This window comes from Oncorhynchus mykiss, chromosome 24 (genome assembly GCF_013265735.2).
Source record: "Oncorhynchus mykiss isolate Arlee chromosome 24, USDA_OmykA_1.1, whole genome shotgun sequence".
NCBI classification, from domain to species: Eukaryota; Metazoa; Chordata; class Actinopteri; order Salmoniformes; family Salmonidae; genus Oncorhynchus; species Oncorhynchus mykiss.
Genome location: NC_048588.1, coordinates 2,722,711 through 2,745,307, shown reverse-complemented (window position 1 = coordinate 2,745,307; position 22,597 = coordinate 2,722,711). Strand labels below are relative to the sequence as shown.

General features: G+C 41.9%; 2 protein-coding genes across 5 annotated transcripts; one reads left to right on the top strand and one right to left on the bottom strand.

The window, feature by feature from the left end:
- Positions 1 to 15,742: 15,742 nt before the first annotated feature.
- Positions 15,743 to 18,615, bottom strand: LOC110503553 (U1 small nuclear ribonucleoprotein A). 3 transcript variants are annotated; one of them, XM_021581938.2, is made up of 7 exons: positions 18,358 to 18,615; positions 17,924 to 17,999; positions 17,629 to 17,801; positions 17,311 to 17,487; positions 16,969 to 17,136; positions 16,710 to 16,798; positions 15,743 to 16,464 (listed from the first exon to the last, which is right to left on the bottom strand). In XM_021581938.2, the coding sequence occupies exons 2-7, from the start codon at positions 17,994 to 17,996 to the stop codon at positions 16,305 to 16,307; spliced, it is 840 nt and encodes a 279-aa protein (XP_021437613.1). In that variant the 5' UTR covers positions 17,997 to 17,999; positions 18,358 to 18,615; the 3' UTR covers positions 15,743 to 16,304. The 3 variants fall into 3 exon arrangements, with proteins under 3 accessions (XP_021437613.1, XP_021437614.1, XP_036817685.1); XM_021581939.2 differs by having other exon boundaries at positions 17,924 to 17,996; positions 18,358 to 18,502; XM_036961790.1 differs by lacking the exon at positions 18,358 to 18,615 and adding an exon at positions 18,207 to 18,225.
- Positions 18,616 to 20,272: 1,657 nt separating this feature from the next.
- LOC118944109 lies at positions 20,273 to 22,361 on the top strand. 2 transcript variants are annotated; one of them, XM_036962088.1, is made up of 4 exons: positions 20,274 to 20,769; positions 21,436 to 21,471; positions 21,657 to 21,779; positions 21,927 to 22,361. In XM_036962088.1, the coding sequence occupies exons 1-4, from the start codon at positions 20,649 to 20,651 to the stop codon at positions 22,154 to 22,156; spliced, it is 510 nt and encodes a 169-aa protein (XP_036817983.1). In that variant the 5' UTR covers positions 20,274 to 20,648; the 3' UTR covers positions 22,157 to 22,361. The 2 variants fall into 2 exon arrangements, with proteins under 2 accessions (XP_036817982.1, XP_036817983.1); XM_036962087.1 differs by having other exon boundaries at positions 20,273 to 20,769; positions 21,657 to 22,361.
- Positions 22,362 to 22,597: the final 236 nt, after the last annotated feature.

The following is a 22,597-nucleotide window of genomic DNA, read 5'->3' as shown; positions in this document are numbered from 1 at the left end:
TTCATTAAAACTCTGTCAAAGCAACTCAAAATGTTATATGGTCACCTTCAATTTTGAGTTTATATCCAATTTAGTGCCTTGACGTTGCCCTCTGTTGTTACATTATAATTTAGGTTAATGTAAAGGTTTATTGATTCCCAAATAGACAATAATGTTGTTGGGTTTTTTTTTCAAATGAAAAACACAGTGTTCTTGATGATAACCAAGTGTCTTGCTATTACATTTTGGGTAAGATTCACAGTGATTACACTAAACCTTGATTAAAAAGCAATGATCTTACTTTATGTATTACTATAATGTTATCTGCTTCATGCTTAACAATTATTTTTTTTAAATTGTCCAAGACAACAAGTTTTTTTCCTTTCATTTGGGCTATTGGCTTCACCCCATAAGACATTACATCCCACCGATGGACAATACACAAAAGACAGTCAAAGTGTACTGTTTAAACATAACTAATGACACTTTCAGAAGTTTCTGACCACTGTAAAAATTCTTCAAAACATCCGTTCTAAACATCCGTAATGGATCCTCATTAAAGGATTTGAAGTGAAGCCTACTCGTTCCAATTGCAGGGACACAAAAGAGTCCTGTTTTGTTATTTTTTCGCCGCTATCTCCCTGAAGCAGGAGTGGATCATTTGTGTGCCTGCTACCTCCCTTGGATGTGGTAGCCACTGCAACATCTAACCCTGATTCCCGTTACGCATGGTCAGCACAGAAACTCCCATTTAAAGTTGATAAGGCCCACATTCCAATGATAAGCCTGTGCCAAAAGCGAGAGCACCCACGTCTGCATAGCCGCAGGAAGTAGGGGTGCTGAGAAATGCTGCAGTACCACCTAAAATAAATTATTTTAAAAAATTCTCTCTCACAAAAGTAGTGCACTGTGCCTTTGTTAGTCCTGTATTAGCGGGCCAATATACTGCCAAACCAAGCAAAAAGGTAGTAACTGCTCATAGCATGTAACTGAGAAAAATGGCTTTTATTTACCTTGGTTTCACAGTAACCTTACGCAGTTACTGCAAACATGACCCCCACTTTGTCTAAAACACAACACCAATAGAGGCAGGATACTTGTCCACATGATTAAGCTTGCATGTAATGTAGAAAAAATGACATGAACTCATTTTTGACCAAATGAGAAGTTACTGCCTTCTTGCTTGGCAGGGCATATAGCTGTCTGCAGTGGACAAAAAAATAAAAACAGTGATGGAGGACACCCAAGCTCACGTGTGGGCAACGAGTGGTAGGCCCCAAACAACCCACAGCTGAAGCCACTCAGGAGGTGTTCTATTGCCCCGCAGGCAATGTTGCGTAGGCGTGCCATGCCCCGCACCTGAACGCAATCAGAGGACCATGAGACAGACGGGTTGACTGGGTCTTGCTCGGAATGAGGCCAGCCGGGTATATTGGAGAGCAAGGGGGAAGCTGACGGGGGCCCTCCGAGGTGGATCACGTAGGCCAATAGGTCAGGAGGAGTGACACTGGTAGGATAGACAGAGAGGGACCAAGGGGATGGATGGTCTAATGCAGGCAGTGAGGACCAGGAATAGGAGCACCACAGCCAGCCCCCAATATCTGCCTGCACCATCACTGGGGCCAGGTAAAATAACTAGACTCTACCCAGAAGGCAGAGACAGATCCAGAGGTCGCCGGAGCAATGTTCACCTGCCAAGAGTGAGAAACCAGGCGTGGGCGAATGAATACATAAATAATGCACTCAGAACCACTTAAAATGATAAAAAATTGCAACAGAATACAGATTTCTTTTATTAATTGGTTATGTCCCCTGGATTGACAGCTATTTCCTCTGGTGTGACACCAACTTCCTTTCACACCAAGCAAACAAAGCTGTCACACTGTTGGAAATCTCAGGCTATATGGTCTATTTTTGGGTCTTGTTGTTTTTTGGGTCTTACAGTACAGCCACTCATTTGACAATGCAGCCATCCACAACATGTTTCCATTGTTTTTTATACTTCAATTGTCAAAAAAATAAATAATGTTATATATACAGTACAAGTCAAACGTTTGGTCACACCTTCTCATTCAAGGGTTATTCTTTATTTTTATTATTTTCTACATTGTAGACTAATAGTGAAGACATCAAAACTATGAAATAACACAAATGGAATCATGTGGTAACCAAAAAAGTGTTTAACAAATAGATTTTATATTTGAGATTCTTCAAAGTAACCACCCTTTGCCTTGATGACAGCTTTGCACACTCTTGGCATTCTCTCAACCAGCTTGGCCACTTTAATAAATGGAACACTAGTCACTTTAATAATGTCACTTTAAAAATCTTTACACGTCTTGCATTACTCATCTCATATGTATATACTGTATTCTCTACTATTCTACTATATCTAACAATGCTGACCACACCGTTCACGAGAGTTGCAAAAGTTGGAAGTTTACATACACTTAGATTGGAGTCATTAAAACTTGTTTTCAACCACTCCACAAATTTCTTGTTAACAAACTATAGTTTTGGCAAGTCGGTTAGGACATCTACTTTGTGCATGATATTGCTGCACCGTCGGAACTGTTGGAACTAGAAGCACAAGCATTTCGCTACACCCGCACCAACATCTGCTAAACACGTGTATGTGACCAATAAATTGGATTTGGTGTGCCATGCCCCAAAATCTCAAATTTGGACTCATCAGACCAAAGGACAGATTTCCACTGGTCTAATGTACATTGCTTGTGTTTCTTGGCCCAAGCAAGTCTCTTCTCATTATTGGTGTCCTTTAATAGTGGTTTGTTTGCAGCAATTAGACCATGAAGGCCTGATTCACGCATTTTCACGACATTTTCAGGATTGACGGACCTTCATATCTTAAAGTAATGATGGACTGTCATTTCTCTTTGATTATTTCAGCTGTTCTTGCCATAATATAGACTTGGTATTTTACCAAATAGGGCTATCTTCTGTATACCATCCCTAATTTCACACATCACAACTGATTGGCTGAAACGCATTAAGATGGAATGAAATTCCCCAAATTAACTTTTAACAAGGCACACCTGTTAATTGAAACGCATTCCAGGTGACTACCTCATGAAGTTGGTTGAGAGAATGCCAAGAGTGTACAAAGCTGCAAACAAGGCAAAGGGTGGCTACTTTGAAGAATCTCAAATATAAAATATATTTAGATTTGTTTAACACTTTTTTGGTTACTACATAATTCCATATGTGTTATTTCTTAGTTTTGATGTCATCACTATTATTCTACAATGTATAAAATAGTAAAAATAAAGAAAACCCCTGGAATGGGTAGATGTGTCCAAACTTTTGACTGGTACTGTACATTCAAAAACTGTCACACTAAGAAATGTACCCTTTTATGACAATGGCAGATAAGTGCAATATTTTGCTAAATATTTCTTATAAAGCTTACAACCTGTTCATGCCATGTGCTCCAGCCATCTGTTCTGTACTTCCTTCTTGCAAGAGAACCCTCCCCGGTGCAATGGTGCCCAAATGCTGACTTGTTGTTAAATCACAGAATTGTGTCACACACCAAGTGGACATTACTTTTAGGGTCAAAATGTTATCAATCAGAACTATTTGGAAATGTCATGAATAGACTCTCTTGAAATTTAACTAAAATGGTAACTGAAATGGTGAAGGGAATGTTATTCATTTTTTTTTAATTAATTTACTTAAGTTCAATGTTCCAAAACCTTACCTGGGACAGTCACACCATTGGACAATTGTCAAGTTTGGTTAAAAATAGTTATAAAACAAATCATGCATGAATTTACAAATGATCCAAGTAAAAAAAAGAAAAGCTTTTAGTATTATAGGCTATTGTGATTTTAGCCAATTTAATTTGTTATATTTGTGTTTGACATCATGGTAAAAAAAAAGGGGTGTCACGTCAACTACCCAAAGCATCCAGTGTCCTGTATGTGCATAAAGGTAGCGTTGTATGTAGGCATCTTGACGTTGAATCCATTTTATACAAATGGATGAGAAGCATAAAATGAAAGAGAAGTGTGGGTTGCGTCTTTTTGCATTTTGGCACTAGTTCCAGTAAATATTTTCCACTGTCCATCTAGTTCCTGTCCGCGCGTCCGTTGGAACCAAGACTACAGGACAATGTGTCCGCTTCATGCCTGAAATATAATGAGCCAATTTTAGTGACCCCAGTCCTCCCCCTCTCTTTCTCTCCCTTCTCTGTGAGAGCAGGGATGGACTTGTTGCTTACGCTGACGCCCCTGGCAACCAGTAGGCCTAGTATCTCCGTTGCCACGTGCTGCGCCGCGACCCGTGGACAGAACAGAGGGCTCTTGAAGCGCTCTGTGCTCATTAGCATAGAGCAGCAGTGACCCCGAGACATGTGCTGAATTTGAATCATCCTCCCTCTCTCCCTCCAGAATGAAGCGATCTGCAGGTCGTTTCTACATTATGTTGGCACCTGGTGAAGAGTGAAGGGCCTGTTGTTATCATCTACACTGCCAGCTGAATGTACAAAGTGACTCGGTCAATAATTGCTTTGAATACCCAACATTAGTGGTTGGGTGGTTGGTGCCATCTGATGGTGACCGTCTTAATGACACATACATAAGTAATGAGAGGTCTTTAAGGGGCCCTTGACTATCTACGACTTGAACCACATAGTCGTTCTAACTGATGATCTTTTAGGACATTTGATGGGCACAACTGAAGGATGTGTATATATAGGGTCCATGCATCGTTGGAGGCTGTTTTCAACAGGATCTAGGCTATCCTTATAATAGGTCTAGTTGTCGCTATATGACCATTCAATTATCTTCATAATCTACTTCACTTCAAAGCAATAACAAATGTGCACAATCACATTAGCCAGTTTACTGTTGAGTGTCAAAGCATGAGAACGCCCAGAGTGCTTTGAAGAGGGCTACAGCCACAGATAGATTTACTCTGGATAGTGAGTGATGGCCAACCAGTACTCCCCAATGACACAGCAAGCCCTACAGAGATGAGCAGTAGGCTTTGTGTGAAAGACCCTTCAACAGGACAGGAGTAGCCTACAGTAAACACTCCTTAAACATAAAAAGGTGATTTACTTAATTCAGGGTTAGCCTAAACTGTTATTGTCTTTGGAATGCTATTGATGTTCTGATCTTAATATACGTAGATGTGCTTGGAGATGTCCCACGCAGATGGCGGATAAGTTGCCTCGGCTGAAAGATCCCAGTGTAGTGAATAGGGAGTGGCATGTCGCCAAGAGCATGGGACACTGACACACACACACACACACACACACACACACACACACACACACACACACACACAGTGCCCGAGCGGCTAAGGTCAGCGCTTTCTCAAGGCAAAATAAGGGAGTGTGGAAAAGCTTGGGAAACTGCAGAAGAATAAGCATTTTGTGTACACTGAAGAGCTGACCTAAAGACAATTATTCAGGGAACAGTGGAAGTCGACAACAGGAGGCCCTTGTTTGCACTGGATACAGTTGATGGTACAGGCCTAAATGAACCCTTTCAAGCTTAATTCACAAGTCGCTCTGCTCTCCCTTCTTAAATCCATTTGGAGAGGGGAAGGTGCTCCTTCTTGACTAGCAATTACACTCCACTATCTTTTTAAGGGCCTGCTCTGGCTAAACCAGGGAAAAAATCATGGGTCCACCAATTCTAACTGATGAATAAACAAACTTGGTTCAAGTGATATGGTTCATAACCATAAATGTGTCATAAGCACAGGTTAAACAGTGTGGTTGATGTTGCCTTGGAATGATCTAAAATTTAACCACAAGCACTTAAGACGCTTTATGAACTACACACTTTTGAACAGCTACCGTTAAAGATAGAGAGCAGTGAAACATTTATAGTTTTGCGGGAGCAAAGCTGTCCTGGAAAGAAAACAAATTATTTATTGACAGTAGGACACCAATACAAAGCCAGTGACCACCGGTGTGCTAAAAATACCCATAAAAGGCCTTGTCTGGCTAGCTCCCAGTGCTATGAATTAATAGTTTTTAATTAGGGGTTCACCAATTATTATTATCTGAAATCTCAATTTTTTTGACATGGTCAAATAACCAAAGCATAGATTGGTAACCTTTTTTCTAATTCGGCACACAGAAACTAGAGGCCATGAGCAACTTCGTCAAAAAGAATGGAACCGAAACGGACTATTATCAATTCACTTTTTGACTATGCAACGCTAATGCTTAAAAGAATCATAAAGAATCATCTTCTCATGGACTGAAAGTTAGATTCACTCCAAATGTGGTCTTTGGACACAATAGTCCCTAAAGAGTTTGAAAAAAATAATGTTGATGCATTCAAAGATGGCCACACTATAGCGTGATTTTTGGAATAAGTGGGGCACTTAGTTCATTTCCATCTTCTGTTACATCTTTTGACATCTATCCAACATAAATCTAGTTTTGTCCCATAGGAAAAAAATATGGTGGATCTAAATGTTTTTCCTCATAATCCTGGACTATCGGACCAACATCTTTTTACGTTTGCAATCGCAACAAATAATCTGCTCAGACCCCAACTAAGGATTATCAAAAGTCACGCTATAAATTCTCGGACAACCTAAAAATTCCTAGATGCCCTTCCAGACTCCATCCACCTACCCAAAGACATTGGAGTACAAAAATCAGTTAACCACCTAACCGAGGATCTAAACTTTGCCTTGTGTAACACCCTAGATGCAGTCGCACCTCTAAAAACAAAAAACATTTGTCACAAGAAACGAACTCCCTGGTAAACAGAAAACACCTGAGCTCTAAAGCAAGCTTACAGAAAATTGGAACTGAAATGGCGCTCTACCAAACTGGAAGTCTTGCGACAAGCTTGGAAAGACAGTATCATGCAATATCGAAAAGCCCTCACTGCTGCTCGATCAGCCAACATTTAGTTTTGATACTGTCGCAAAACTGACTAAAAATAAGCATTCCCCAAGTGTGGATGGCCTTCACTTCAGCAGAGATGAGTTCATGAACTTCTTTGACGAAAAGATAATGATCATTAGAAAGCAAATAACAGACTCCTCTTTGAATATTTCTCTAAAACTCAGTTGTCCTGAGTCTGCACAGAACTGCTAGGACCTAGGATCAATGGAAACACTCAAGTGTTTTATATCCTGTATCTCTCCACACATTCACGAAAATAATCATGGCCTCTAAACCTTCCAGCTGCCTACTGGAACCTGTTCCAGCTAAACTACTGAAAGAGCTACATCCTGTGCTTGGCCCTCCTATGTTGGACATTATAAACGGCTCCCTGTCCTCTGGAAGTGTACAAACTCACTAAAAGTGGCAGTAATAAAGTCTATCCTGAAAAAGCCCAACCTTGACCTGGAACATTTAAAAAAAACTATTGTCCTACAGTACACTGAATCTCCCATTCCTCTCAAACATTTGAGAAAAAGCTGTTGCACAACAACTCACTGCCTTCCTGAAGACGAATAATATACACGAGACACTCCAGTCTGGTTTTAGACCTCATCATAGTACTGAGACCACACTCGTGAAGGTAGTAAATTACCTTCTTCTGGCATCAGCCCAAGGCTGTGCATCTGTCCTACTTCTCTTTGACCTTAGTGCCGCTTTTGACACCATCAATCACCACATTCTTTTGGTGAGATTGGAAACCCTAATTGGTCGACACGGACAAGTTCTTGCCTGGTTTAGATCTTACCTGTCGGGAAAAATATACGTTTGTCTCTGTGGATGGTTTGTCCTCTGACAAATCAAAGGTAAGTTTTGTCATTCGTCAAGGTTCAGTTTTAGGGCCACTATTGTTTTCACTGTATATTCTATGTCAACTTTCACTGCTATGCAGACGACACACAGCTGTACATTTCGATGAAACATGGGGGAGTCCCAAAATTGTCTACCTTGAAAGCCTGTGTTTCAGACATAAAGAAGCGGACGGCGACAAATGTTTTCATTTTAAACTCGGAGAAAACAGAGATGCTAGTTCTAGGGCCCAAGAAACTAAGAGATGTGTTGTTTGATCTGACAATTAATCTTGACGGTTGTAGAGTCATCCCAAACAAAACTGTGAAGGACCTTGGCATTACTCTTGACCCTGATCTCTCTTTTGACGAACATCCCAAAAACATTTCAAGGGCATGCTTCTGTCACTTCTAGATTAGGCTACAGCAATGGTCTACTCTCCGGCTACATGGATAAATCACTAAATAAACTTCAGTTAGTGCTAAATAAGGCTGCTAGAATCTTGACTAGAACCATGTGATCATTATACTCCAGAGCTACCCTCTCTACACTGGCTTCCTGTTAAAGCTAGGGCTGATTTAAAGATTTTACTGTTAACCTACATAGCATTACATGACCTTGCTCCTACCTATCTCTCTGATTTGGCACTGCCGTACATACCTATATGTACGCTGTGATCACAAGACAAAGTCCTCCAAATTGCTTCTAGAATTTCTATGCAAACAGCTGGAGGCAGGGCTTCCTTTTATAGAGTTACATTATTATGGAATGGTCTGCCTATCCACGTGAGAGACGCAGACTCGGGCTCTACCTTTAAGTCTTTACTGAAGACTCATCTCGAACCATCCTGTCTCTGCCTGGCCGGGCTCCCCTCTCTCCACTGGGATTCTCTGGCTCTGACCCTATTATGATCGCTGAGTCACTGGCTTACTAGTGCTCTCCCATGCCGTCCCTAGGAGGTGTGCATCACGTGATGACAGGATTTTTTCGCTATACTCGACTTGAGTGGGATGAGTCACTGACGTGATCTTCCTGTCTGGTTTTGCTCCCCCTCAGGCTTGTGTGTCGAGGAAAATCTTTGTGGGCAATACTCAGCCTTGTCACAGGTAGTAAGTTGGTGGTCTGTTGTTGATATCTCCAGTATCTACGCTGCAATAGTCTAAGTGCTGGGGGCTAAGGTCAGTCTGTCCTATTTGGTGTAATTCTCCTGTCTGATCTGGTGTCTTGTGTGATCTTAAGTACTGTATGCTTCCTCTAATTCTCCTCTCTCTCTCTCTCTCTCTCTCTCTCTCTCTCACTCTCGCTCTCTCTCTCTCCCTCTCTACCACACCTACTGTCTCGACCTCTGAATGTTCGGCTATGAAAGGTCAACTGACATTTACTCCTAAGGTGCTGACTTGTTGCACCCTCAACAACCACTGTGATTATTATTTCACCCTGTAAGTCATCTATAAACGTTTGAACATCTTGAAGAACGATCTGGCCTTAATGGCTATGTACTCTTATCTGGTGTCCTGTATGTTCCCTCTAATTCTCCCATCTCTCTCTCCCTCTCTCTCTCTCTCTCCCTCGCTCTCCCTCTGTTCCGTACCTGCTGTTCTGACCTCTAAATAGTCGGCTATGACAAGCCAACTGACATTTACACCTGAGTTGCTGACCTGTTGCACCCTCTACAAGCACTGTGATTATTCTTTGACCCTGCTGGTCATCTATGAACATTTGAAAATCTTGAAGAACGATCTGGCCTTAATGGCCATGTACTCTTATAATCTCCACTCGGCACAGCCAGAAGAGGACTGGCCACCCCTCAGAGCCTAGTTGCTCTCTCAGTTTCTTCCTATGTTCCTGCCTTTCTAGGGAGTTTTTCCACCGTGCTTCTACATCTGCATTGCTTGCTCTTTGGGGTTTTAGGTTGGGTTTCTGTATCAGCACTTTGTAACATCTGCTGAAAAATACATTTGATTGATTTGATCGATATACTGTAAGCCTGACACAAGATACATTTCTGAAGTCCTCAAGATGTTTCCTAATCACACAAAAAAGCTCATGTTAACATATTCACATGAGGCATGTCACACCTATTTGTGTACACTGAGTCAAAACCATATTTTCAGAACGCATTTGGAAGACTGGGATAGCAGGTTTGATAAACTGGGACACCATTATTATATTCCTAAATGTACCCAAATGACAATTAACTTTTGTGTGATATGGACACATCTGACTATTTCAGAAATCTATCATGTTTTGGGCTAATACAGTGCCTTCAGAAAATATTCATACCCCTTGACTTTTTCCACATTTTGTTGTGTTACAGCCTGAATTAAAAATGGATTCCATTTATATGTTGTGTCACTGATCTACACACAATAGCCCATAATGTCAAAGTGGAATTAGCTATAGTACCAGTCAAAAGTTTGGACACACCTACTCATTCAAGGGTTCTTTCTTTATTTTTACTATTTTCTGCGTTGTAGAATAATAGTGAAGACATCAAAACTATGTAATAACACATATGGAATCATGTAGTAACCAAAAAAGTGTTTAACAAATCTAAATATATTTGAGATTCTTCAAAGTAGCCACAAGCTTCACGAGGAATACTTTTCCAAAGGCCTTGAAGGAGTTCCCACATATGCTGAGCACTTGTTGGTTGCTTTTCCTTCACTCTGCAGTCCAACTCCTCCCAAACCATCTCAATTGGGTTCAGGTCGGGTGATTGTAGAGGCCAGGTCATCTGATGCAGCACTCCATCACTCTCCTTCTTCAAGCCATTATATAGGCTTGAGGTGTGTGTTGGGTCATTGTCCTGTTGAAAAACAAATGATAGTCCCACTAACTGCAAACCAGATGGAATGGTGTATCGCTGCAGAAAGATGTGGTAGCCAGTCTGGTTAAGTGTGCCTTGAATTCTAAATAAATCACAGACAGTGTCACCAGCAAATCACTACCACACCATCACACCTCCTCCCCTATGCTTCATGGTGGGAACCACACATGCAGAGATCATCCGTTCACCTACTCTGCGTCTCACAGATGCAGCAAATACAGGTGTGCCAAGCTTGTAACGTCATACCCACGACGGTTGGAAACAAAAATCTCAAATTTGGACTCATCAGAACAAAGGACAGATTTCCACCTGTCTAATGTCCATTGCTCGTGTTTCTTGGCCCAAGCAAGCCTCTTCTTCTTATTGGTGTCCTTTAATAGTGGTTTGTTTGCAGCAATTTGACCATGAAGGACTGATTCACGCAGTCTTCTCTGAACAGTTGATGTTGAGATATGTCTGTTACTTTAACTCTGTGAAGCATTTATTTGGGCTGCAATTTCTGACGGCTGGCAACTCTAATGAACTTATCTGTCACGTCCTGACCTTAGTTCCTTTTTTTATGTCTCTATTTTAGGTTGGTCAGGGAGTGATTTGTTTGTTTCTATGTGTTTGGCCTGGTATGGTTCCCAATCAGAGGCGGCTGTCAATCGTTGTCTCTGATTGAGAACCATACTTAGGCTGCCTGGTTTTGACCTTGAGTTGTGGATAGTTGTTTTCTGTTTCGTATCTGTACCAGACAGAACATTTTCGGTTTCGTTCGTTTGCGTTGTTGTTTTTTTCAGTGTTCTATTAAAATAATTATGAACATGTACCACGCTCCACCTTGGTCCTCGCCTTCTTCCACCTACGACGATCGTTACATTATCCTCTGCAGCAGAGGTAACTCTGGGTCTTTCTTTCCTGTGGTGGTCCTCATGAGAGCCAGTTTCATCATAATGAAGAAACTGTTTTTTTTCCCACATTGACTGACCTTCATGTCTTAAAGTAATGATTGACTGTCGTTTCTCTTTGCTTATTTGAGCTGTTTTTGACATAGTATGGAGTTGGTATTTTACAAAATGGGTCTATCTTCTGTATACCAACCCTACCTTGTCACAACACAACTGATTGACTAAAACACATTAAAAAGGAAATAAATTCCACAAATAAACTTTTAATAAGGCACACCTGTTAACTCAAATGTATTCCAGGTGAATGAATACTTCATGAAGCTGGTTGAGAGAATGCCAAGAGTGTGCAAAGCTGCCATCAAGGAAAACAGTGGCTACTTTAACACTATTTTGGTTACTACATGATTACATATGTGTTATTTCAGTTTTGATATCCAAACTTTTGACTGGTATTGTATATATATATATATGTCCTTGAGTGGTCGAGCCAGAGCCCGGACCTGAACTTGATCGAACATCTCTGGAGAGACCTGAAAATAGCTGTGCAGCAACGCTCCCCATCCAACCTGACAGTGCTTGAGAGGATCAGCAGAGAAGAATGGGAGAAACTCCCCAAATACAGGTGTGCCAAGCTTGTAGCGTCGAGGCTGTATGGTGCCAACGGTGCTTCAACAAAGTACTGAATAAAGGGTCTGAATACTTTGGTAAATGTTATTTTTTTATAAACTAGTAAGCATTTTTAAAAACCTGTTTTTGATTTGTCATTATGGGGTATAGATTGATGTGTAGATTGATGAGGGGGAAAAAAATGTAATCTATTTTACAATAAGGCTGTAAAGTAAGAAAATGTGGAAAAAGTCAAGAGGTCTGAATACTTTAGTAGATGCATATTAGCACATATGCTAAAATGCTAAAAAAATAATACTTTAAAATACTTATTCTCGTGACCCAAATAACACCAAATTGAAATGTAGGCCCAAAGTACATGTCTTAACTTAGTTTGAGAAAAACTAAGGGAATGGTCAAAAGATAGCTGAGTTAATGACATATCAAAAATCAGATTTCACATGTCCATTGAAACCACTGTAAATCTACTTCCTAGGGCCCTATCAACTTGAAACTTGCAATCGCTAATATGATGAACCACCCTGAATAAAGGTATTGATATATAAAAAAAAGGGAAACTATTAACAACTCATTCATATGTAACGTTAATGCTCAAAATCATCTGCAATCATCTTCTCCACATGAACCATACTTCAGATCCACTCCAGATTTTGTATTTAGACTTATTACATCAGTCTTTAATGGTTTATATTTTTTTTGCTGCACTCAAACATGGCTGCACTATACCTATAGATGCACATTAGCACATATGCTAATGCTAAAATAACTGTTTTATTTTTTATTCTCATGACCCATAAATCAGATTGACTCCTGAATTGAGAATGATTAGTTGTTGCATTCAAATTTGGCCACGGTACACCACAAGGTAGCACCATATAGGGCTATAAGGGGTGAACCGATGGACATGAGGCCATGACATTTGGAGTGTAAAACTTCTGTATATATGCGTTTAGAAGATCACCTGCCGCGTTCAAAGATAACCAACATACAGCACTGGACTAAAATGCATATGTGTTGTCCTTGTAGAATTGAGATAAACACGGTCATGCTTTCACTCATTGCACGTATAGGAAGAAGGTTCGTACGTGATAAAGTGTTTTCTTTGTTATCCAACTGTTCTTCTGTCCTTTCTGTCATCCTGTGAACCCCACTCATTGCTTCCTTCTTATCAAGACCTTTCAGATCAGCGGTCATTAAAGGCATAATACGACGTTTTGGCAACTAAGACCTTTTTTCGACATACCCAGAGTCAAATGAACTTGATGAGGACCACAATGGAAATAATTCTCTGGGCTTCATTGTGTTTTTATCCTCGATAATGTTTAAACGTGTGTAATGTTGTCTCTGGCTGGAGCAGTCTACTGCTTTTAATTGTGTAATAAACTCCATCAATCATTTTTATGTCACTGAATGCAAGTTTGTAGAAAGTTGAAGGTCGTTTCTGGAGCCAAGGCTAATAGTGTTAGCGCAATACTGGAAGTCTACAAGAACAGCTAGTAGTAGCTCTAGAAGCGACCTTCAACTTCCTTCAAACATAAAAATGGTATCCATGAGTTCATCTGACTCTGGGTAAGTAAAGAAAAAAAAAGGCTTAATGGCGAAGGTGCATAAGGATGGCAGCTCCCATGTATTTACCACAAATGCCTAATTTGCTAAGTTCGCCGTAGTGTACAATGCTCTCAGTTACTCTTTATTTTTATATTGGCATTAGCACAGTGTACATGTTCCCAATTCTAGCTCCAAGACAGCGGCAATTTGAAAAAATGAAAAAGTAGGTTGTGCTGATTTATCGGCTCACAGCCCACCTACTCACAGACACAATCAATGCTAAAGACATTCAAAGAGGAAACGTCTTAAATTAAATCTCCAAAACTTCTTTAAACGAAGTGAGCACAAAGGGAAAATAGCATTGATGAAATGGGCCATCCAGGCATTGCTGTCCGATTCATGCTAGGAATTAGATGAAACTGCAGTGGCTGAGGCCAGAAAGGGCAGAGAGTGAGTCAGCAATGATGATTTACGTGGTAGCGCAGAGCCATTTGATTATGACGCAACGCTCCAGAAAGAAATCGCATTACTTTATAGGTTATAATAATCAAATGGAAACGTTATCCCAAATTGTTTTAATTGATTGCAGAATTATCAAGGGGAGTGCAAAAGTGCAGACAAGAGGCCAAATCAAAGTTTGGACTACAGTCCCACCAGTCCGCCTACTGCAACATGTTGGGAAAAGCATAATATTTCTCACTGCATTAGTTAGACACATAGAGGACACAACATTGTATCTGTCCCATTATAGTGTCTGTGAGAGCCTGGGCATCGACATTTTGATGTCTATCTTCTTCTTCTACTACTACTTCTATGAGATGGTAAACAAACTGAAAGGGTACATATTGCCAGCTGGAGTGGGATGTTTGAACAGGTATGAAGCCAAGGTTGGCAATTTATTGTTACGGAAGGTTTGCTCACAAGTATAATTCATTGGCTGATCCATAGAGATGGAAAGAGGCCTCATTATTATATCTGTGCCATTGTAGTGTCTGACAGCCTGAAAGGCTCTGCACATCCTTAGTCCATTTTCTTCTTCACAATTGGCTGATCCCTCCTGATGACCCAGTTGGACATGCCTCCAACAGGGTCACCAGGAGGGATCAGCCAATGAAGTTGAAAGTCCCACCCAGTTGACGTTCAAATGGTGGAAGCCTTCAATGGCGCTGCCGGTGTTAGTCTTTTGGCCACTAGAGGCCTTCATCATTCTCTATAGGCTGATCCCTCCTGATAATTTTATCCAGGTTATCCTTCCTTAACCCATAGGAAGGCCTACCAAGTTCACTACTTCAAAATGGTGAAAGACCTCAATGGCACTGCCCATGCTGAAACTGGCTTTTGGCACGAGAGTCCACTATCATTCAATGTGGTTACACTACACGTCATGGAAAACACTGATAAACACTGCCCTCATCAGGGTGTTAATCATCATCATTGCAGCCATAGTGGTGGTTTTGATACTGAAACACTGGTTCATGAAGTTACAGTAGGCCGTTTGAACCACTATAGATATAATTACATCTCTAGTCTAGAGACATTAATGCGCAAGAACCCATATCTGGGGCCATGTGTAACAAACATCTCAAAATAAGTGTTCGGAACTAAGACCTGGGGCTGTATCCACAAAGCATATTAGAGTAGGAGTGCTGATCTAGGATCTGTCCATATAAAATCAGTCATGATCTAGAAGGCAAACCTCACCCCAGATCAGCACTCCTACCGAGATGCTTTTGTGGATAGAAGCCCAGGTCCCTCTTCTCCATGTAATATTAAATTGTGCTCGAGAAGGAAAGGCTTAAATCATAAGACAAGTTGGCCGACATTACAAAAAAGATACGCGCATCGATGGAGCCGGCAGACATGTGTTACGATTTTGAACAGTCAGCTAGCAACAATGAGACGCTGCCATGCGGGGAATCGTAGGTGGTTTGGAGGCGTTTATAATATACAACATTTGCTAGTTAACCAACAACGTATGAGAGAAGTGCTCATTGAACAAATGTATTTGTTTTCAATAAAACATTGACACAATATATAGTTGTCAATCTAAGCCAACCCGGCCCGGTTTGCTCCATAGTTTTGTTTACAATACAGCCCCTGGCGTCTCCCCAGACATAAAAGCAGAAAACACCCACAGCATTAGTCATTAGAAAAGGCAGGTTTTAATCAAACAGAAACGCTCCAGGTACAATGTCTGGGTGAAACAGACCCCGGGTGCAATGCTTTTACAACATACAAAAAGTAAAAATGTAAATATACTTACATACGAACACCAGATATTATCCTCAAAGAATGGGTGCAGACTGAATTAAAAATGTTCTCAACCAGAGCTATGGATACGCAAATGTCAGCTAGCTGTCCTATGTTAACATCAAATCACTATACCAATATATTCCTTACACGTTATCGTTTGAGCCTAGCGCCAGCATTGCGATCATCAAAATGCTGGCCTGTCTACGCCTGTGCTCTAAACCGCCGGTACCCTACAATCAGACACAAGGCAAGTCATCTCCAGTTATTCTGTGTGTGTGTGCGCGTGTGTGTGTGTGTGTGTACAAGTAACGCACTGCGCCTTCTTGGCAAAGGACAGGTTAGTAGTCAGCTCTGTGCTGGTATAGTGTAAGGTGAGGAGGTCACTGGTGTGTGTGTGTGTGTGTGTGTGTGTGTGAGATTGTAAACCATTTAGGAGCTCTCTGGTGTGTTATTTCTTGGCGAATGAGATCTTCATGGCATTGGTCTGGGTGATCTTGAAGCCCTGTAGTGCCTCCCTGGCCGCTCCAGCCTGCACGTCATTATCAAACTCTACAAAGGCGATGTCGTGGCGACCAGGTACCAGACGCACCTCTTTGAACCCAGGGAACCTGAAGTGGGAAAACAGTCAACATCAGGACAAAACTTCAGGCAGACTTGTTAAAGAGACACACACATCAAGGGTCTATACTTGTCAACATACACAAACACTAGTAGATAACAACCACAATATTGGAAAATGCAAACAGAACAGATGTGTTCCAATACTACAGAACATGGAAAAATAAACATTACATTTTCACACTGCACCAAGGAGTACATGAGCAGGTACATGATACAATGAAGAGGTACTAACTGGTTGAAGAGCATAGACAGCATGAGCTCGTTGGTCTCCTCTGGGAGGTTGGTGAGGAAAAGGATGTGGTTGGGAGGGTTTTCTGCAACCTGGAGGTAAAGAAGATCACATTTATCAATGTAATGAGTTAGTGAGATTATACAGTAAGACGAACTTCAAACAAACTCACAGCTTTCCACTAAACAGACCCGCTGTTTAGTTAATAAAAAGGGCGCTGACAAGATATAAACTAACACTAATAAACACACGTGATCCATACCTGGACGTGGGGCATTTGCCCTGGCATCATCCCACCCGGAAGCATGGCACCAGGGGGCATCCCCCCAGGGCCCATCCCAGGAGGTGGCATCATCCCTGGCGGGGGCATGTAAGGGGGCTGCCCTGGCATTTGCATCATACGAGGAGCCCCGCTCATGGGTGGCATTCCCTTCAGTAAAAAAAAAAAATAATGTTCAATGAACTCAGCCACATGATCAATTAGCGATACATGTGGAATAACACAATCTGCCATTCTAGATAGACATGTCTTTAAGAAAACATTTTACGTGCAATGGCTAACAGTGGCTACAAAGGTGGTTCTGTCTCACAGTAGAACACTTACAGGCATGGGTGTTGGAACTCCAGGGCCCATGGGTACTACAGGGGTTCCTGGCACACCCTTCTTGGCCCCTGCAGCCTCTGGGCCCTTGACCCTCTTCTCCTTCTTGCGGTCGCGCTCCACATAGGTGCCCTTCATTTTAGCGATGATGTCAGAATCCCCTTTGGCGTACCCAATACGCTGTGACGAGAAAGCGGTATAGTTGACGACAGGACTATTTAAAGGACAGGGCTACATACTGGAGAATCATCATTCTCTAGATAAAACATGTGTCAGGCAAAAGCTAGCTGATCTGTACCATGTGTATTGGCAGTAGCTCACCATAGGTTTGTCATAGAATGGGAACCCCTGCATGGAACGCAGGGCATTGGAGGCGCTGTTGACCTCCTTGAAGATGACAAAGGCCTGACCCCTCATCTTCAGGGAGCGGGCCACCAAAATGTCAAGGATTTGACCAAACTGAGAGAAAATGGCGTACAACGACTTCTTCAGTTCTGGGGGACAAAGGGTACAAACAAGACATGTTTAGGCAAGGAGCCGTTGGCATGGTAGATGGGTAAACAAATAGACACGAGGGCAAAATAGTAACAAAAATGGGGGGGTAGCCAGATCTAACCATCTTTTTTAATCTTCTCGTTGAGGTTGTTGATGTATATGGTGTGGTTGAGACGCATATCCGGAGCAGCCATCTTCTGTGCAATGAAACAAATGGGTCATTTAGAACACATGTCAACTAACGATACTTTTAGCGCCCTATAGCCTCCTTAAAGTAGCTAGTTAACTTACGTAGCTATATGTAGAATAAGTTGGGAGCAAACGTTAGCCAGTTTAACCATTAACCACGTGTTTTATAATTAAAAAGCAAACAGTTAACAAAAAAAAGACAACTAGCTAGTTACCATTTGTTAATGTTAGCTGCTGGCTAAGTTAGCTAATACAGATAAGTTAACGTTAGTTGGCAGACGCAGGCCATCAATGTCCACTCATTTTCCCAAACTGGTGACTTGCATATTAGAATAAATAAATCAATAATTGAGACGTTGTATTTACCTTTAAGTTCTGGGAAGCACAATATAATCGGCCTCGAAAGAAATGAATGAAACGAGTACCCGACAAACCACTTTTTATTTCTGCTGAAACTTGCTACTAGCTAACGTCGTATACGTATAAAGCCTTAATAGCTAACAATGACAACTATTTTTGATTGGCTGTTGTAATTTCCGGATCCTGTCCAGAATAGCTTTTCATTGGATTATTTTAGCCACCCCGTTAACATCATTGGATATGATGTGCTAAATTTCAGACGCTTCCGCCCATTGGTAACATTGCTGCTCATTCACGAGAGTCAACCTAAGCAAGATGCTGCGCAGATGCTCAAATCTGTAAATCATATTGATTTACTTTTACACATCCAAAGAAATAGGCTTTAACATATCCTTATGATATTATCATCGTGCAATCTACTGCGTTTGAGAGCAATCCGTATGTTTCAAATAGCTATTATTCGGTTCAAAAGATTACTACTACTTTTCGATTATTTTGTTATTGATAGCTAGCTAGCTAAGTAGTTCTTCTGTTCTGTAAACTTACTGTAGGAAATGCCACATTGTAGCCGCTTTCAATGAAAGCCGTGTTTGTTACCAAACATGGCTTTATTCAGCTACCTAGCTAGCAGCTACTAGTCCTAACATGTAACAACTTGAAAATAGCTCTCAGGTCTGCACTTGAAGTCGTCTCATTACTAAACTCAACTAAAACAGACATGCAATAAAGTCAATGTTAATCAAACTGCATGTCATATGCACATATTTCAGAAACGTTTTTTGCAACTTTAGTCATGATGTGCATGTACATGTACAGTGCATTCGGAAAGTATTCAGACCCCTTCCCTTTTACACATTACGTTACTCCTCATTCTAAAGTTGATTATTATTTTCCGTCATCAATCTACACACAATAACCCATAGTGGCTAAGCAAAAAAAAAGTTTTTAAAAACAGAAACACCTTATTTACATAAGTATTCAGACCCTTTGCTATGAGACTCGAAAATGGGCTCAGGTGCATGCTGTTTCCATTGATCATTCTTGAGATGTTTCTACAACTTGATTGCAGTTCACCTGTGGTAAATTAAATAGATTGGACATGATTTGGAAAGGCACACACCTGCCTATATAATGTCCCACAGTTGACAGTGCATGTCAGAGCAAAAACCAAGCCATGAGGTCGAAAGAATTGTCCGTAGAGCGCCGAGACAGGATTGTGTTGAGGCACAGATCTGGAAAGGGTACCAAAAACATTTCTGCAGTATTGAAGGTCCCCAAGAACACAGTGGCTTCCATTTTTAATTGGAAGAAGTTTGGAACCAACAAGACTCTTCCTAAAGCTGCCCACCTGGCCAAACTGAGCATTCGGGGGAGAATGACCTTGGTCAGGGAGGTGACCAAAAACCCGATGGTCACTCTGACAGAGCGCCAGAGTTTCTCTGGGGGGTGAACCTTCCAGAAGGATAACCATCTCTTCAGCACTCCTCCAATCAGGCTTTTATGGTAGAGTGGCCAGACGGAAGCCACTTCTCAATAAAAGGCACATGACAGCACTCTTGCAGTTTGCATAAGGCACCTAAAGGACTCTCAGACCATGAGAAACAAGGTTCTCTGGTCTGGTGAAACCAAGATTGAACTCCCTGGCACCATCCCTACGGTGAAGCATGATGCTGTGGGGATGTTTTTCAGCGGCAGAGACTGTGAGACTAGTCAGAATTGAGGAAAATATTGTTTTTTTGTAAGGTTCATCTTCCTACAGGACAACGCAGGAGTGAGTGGCCTTGAGTGGCCCAGCTAGAGCCCTGACTTGAACCCGATCAAACATCTCTGGAGAGACCTGAAAATAGCTGTGCAGCAATGCTCCCCATCCAACCTGACCGTGTTTGAGAGGATCTGCAGAGAAGAATGGGAGAAACTCTCCAAATACAGGTGTGCCAAGTTTGTAGTGTCATACCCAAGAAGACTCTGGACTGTAATCACTGCCAAATGTGCTTCAAGAAAGTACTGAGTAAATGGTCTGAATACTTTCTGGATGCACTGTATCTAGACATTAGATGTAGAAGCTCTGACAGTAAGTTAAGCAATAAACAGCTCAATTAATAGGCCTCCTACACAGTAATGTTTTATTTTTTTATGTACACAAATTAAGCAAATTTCACTTAATAATTAATGCAACTTTATTCCATCAGTGGGTCATATGTGTCATTTCAATAGCTTCCTGTCATGGAGTGGAGCCCTTGTCAATTCCCTTTTGTCTCTTATCACCCAGAATTGCACTGCATTGACAGGGTATTCCAATGGAGCACCTACAGCTGCCTCGGGCCAAGCAAGAAGAAGCTGTACCAGGCCATAGCGGCAGGAAAGACCTCTGCCGAGGGGGATCACTCAGAGGCCCAGTGCTGCTCAGAGGGAGAGCAGGTGAGGCTCACTGTCTACATAAAAATAAGTTATCAGACAAGCGTTGCAGATTAAAGCTATTTAAGATCTGCATCATGGCGGTTGGAAAACCACTGGAAGAGTTCTGCAGGTAGCCTAATGGTTAAGAGCTTTGGGCCAGTAACCGAAAGGTTGCTGGTTGGAATTCCAACGCTGACTAGGTGAGAAAATATGTCTGTGCCCTTGAGCAAGGCACTTAATCTGTAATTGCTCCTGTAATTCACTCTGGTTAAGAACATCTGCTAAATGACTAAAATATCTACACCGTTCACACTTGTGGTGAGTGTGTAATTTAAAAAAAATAATTAATCGGGCCTACAGATTATGGAATGGAATGGGGTCATCAGTTGCAAAATGGGTAACACTCTCCACCTTTATAGTCAGTGCCCTGGGGTGGGGGTGTTCTGCACCTGGGTGTTCAGTTTAGAACAGTTTCTGTCCATGAAAGCAGCACTGTAGTGATCATGTGGGAGTTGCCACTACAAATAGAACACAAATGCAAGAAAAGAGATGACGCTCTGAGCTATCCCATCAAGACCAAGCTACAGTCTACTGTGATATATCCATTGTTCAATAACTCATTTGTAACCAGCTGGCAGTAAGAAAGTCTGTTTTGTGGTGTGGCTGACTGTTTGCTGGTTGATGTAGTTTCAGGAAAGACCTGCAGTGGATGCTGTTCAACAAGTATGTGCCTTCCCTCATCCAAGGCTTTTCAAAATGTAGCATTCCTCCATTGAAGGAATCACTGATCTAATACGTGTGAATTAGTCTTTCTTGATGTCTTTTGTTGGTAGTTTTGTCATTAAATGTGATGTTATACTTCCTAAGGTACATACCCCTGTCTGAGGTGTGTGTGTTTTTACGTGTAGATGTGGTCTGGTGGATCTATGGATGGCAGGTCACCTACCACAGCCCCCTCAGTGTTTCCATGGAGACCATAGTCCAGACAGCGATGGACAGGGGCTACACAGTACAGGGGGAGATGTTCTCAGGTAATGCTTTAGCCATCTGTGCTGCATACACTGAACAACAGCAGCGCTGTACTGTATTAGTGAGGCTAGTGTGTGTGCTTTATCCGGGGTTACAGCACCCTGGCTTCCCACCCTGTCTGCACTCAACTCTCCCAACTTGGTCCCCAGCTGCTGACTGGGCATTCTGGGACCTCAAGCACCGCTTCACCACTGCTCCCATATTGGTTCATCCTGATCTGTCACGTCAGTTCATGGTGGAGACCGATGCTTCGGGAGTGGGGGCTGTCCTGTCCCAGGATTTTGCCCTGGACCCCAAGTTACATCCCTGTGGCTTCTCCCATTGCCTAAATGCCAGGAGAGGAACTACGATGTGGGGAATTGTGAGCTTCTCGCAGTGAAGATGGTGTTGGAGGAGTGGAGACACTGGTTGGAGGGGGCGGAACATCCGTTCATTGTGTGGGCGGACCACAAGAACATGCTGAGCGCTTGTTGGCTGTGTTTCCTTCACTCTGAGGTCAGGTGATTGTAGAGACTAGGTCATCTGATGCAGCACTCCATCACTTTCCTTCTTGGTCAAATAGGCCTTACACAGGCTGCAGGTGTGTTTTGGATCATTATCCTGTTGAAAAACTAATGCTCGTCCCACTAAGCGTAAACCAGATTGGATGGTGTATCGCTGCAGAATACTGTGGTAGCCAGTCTGGCTAAGTGTGCCTTGAATTCTAAATAAATCACTGACAGTGTCACCAGCAAAGCACTCCCACACCTCCTCCTCCATGCTTCATGGTGGGAACCACACAGGCAGAGATCATCCGTGCACCTACTCTGCGTCTCACAAA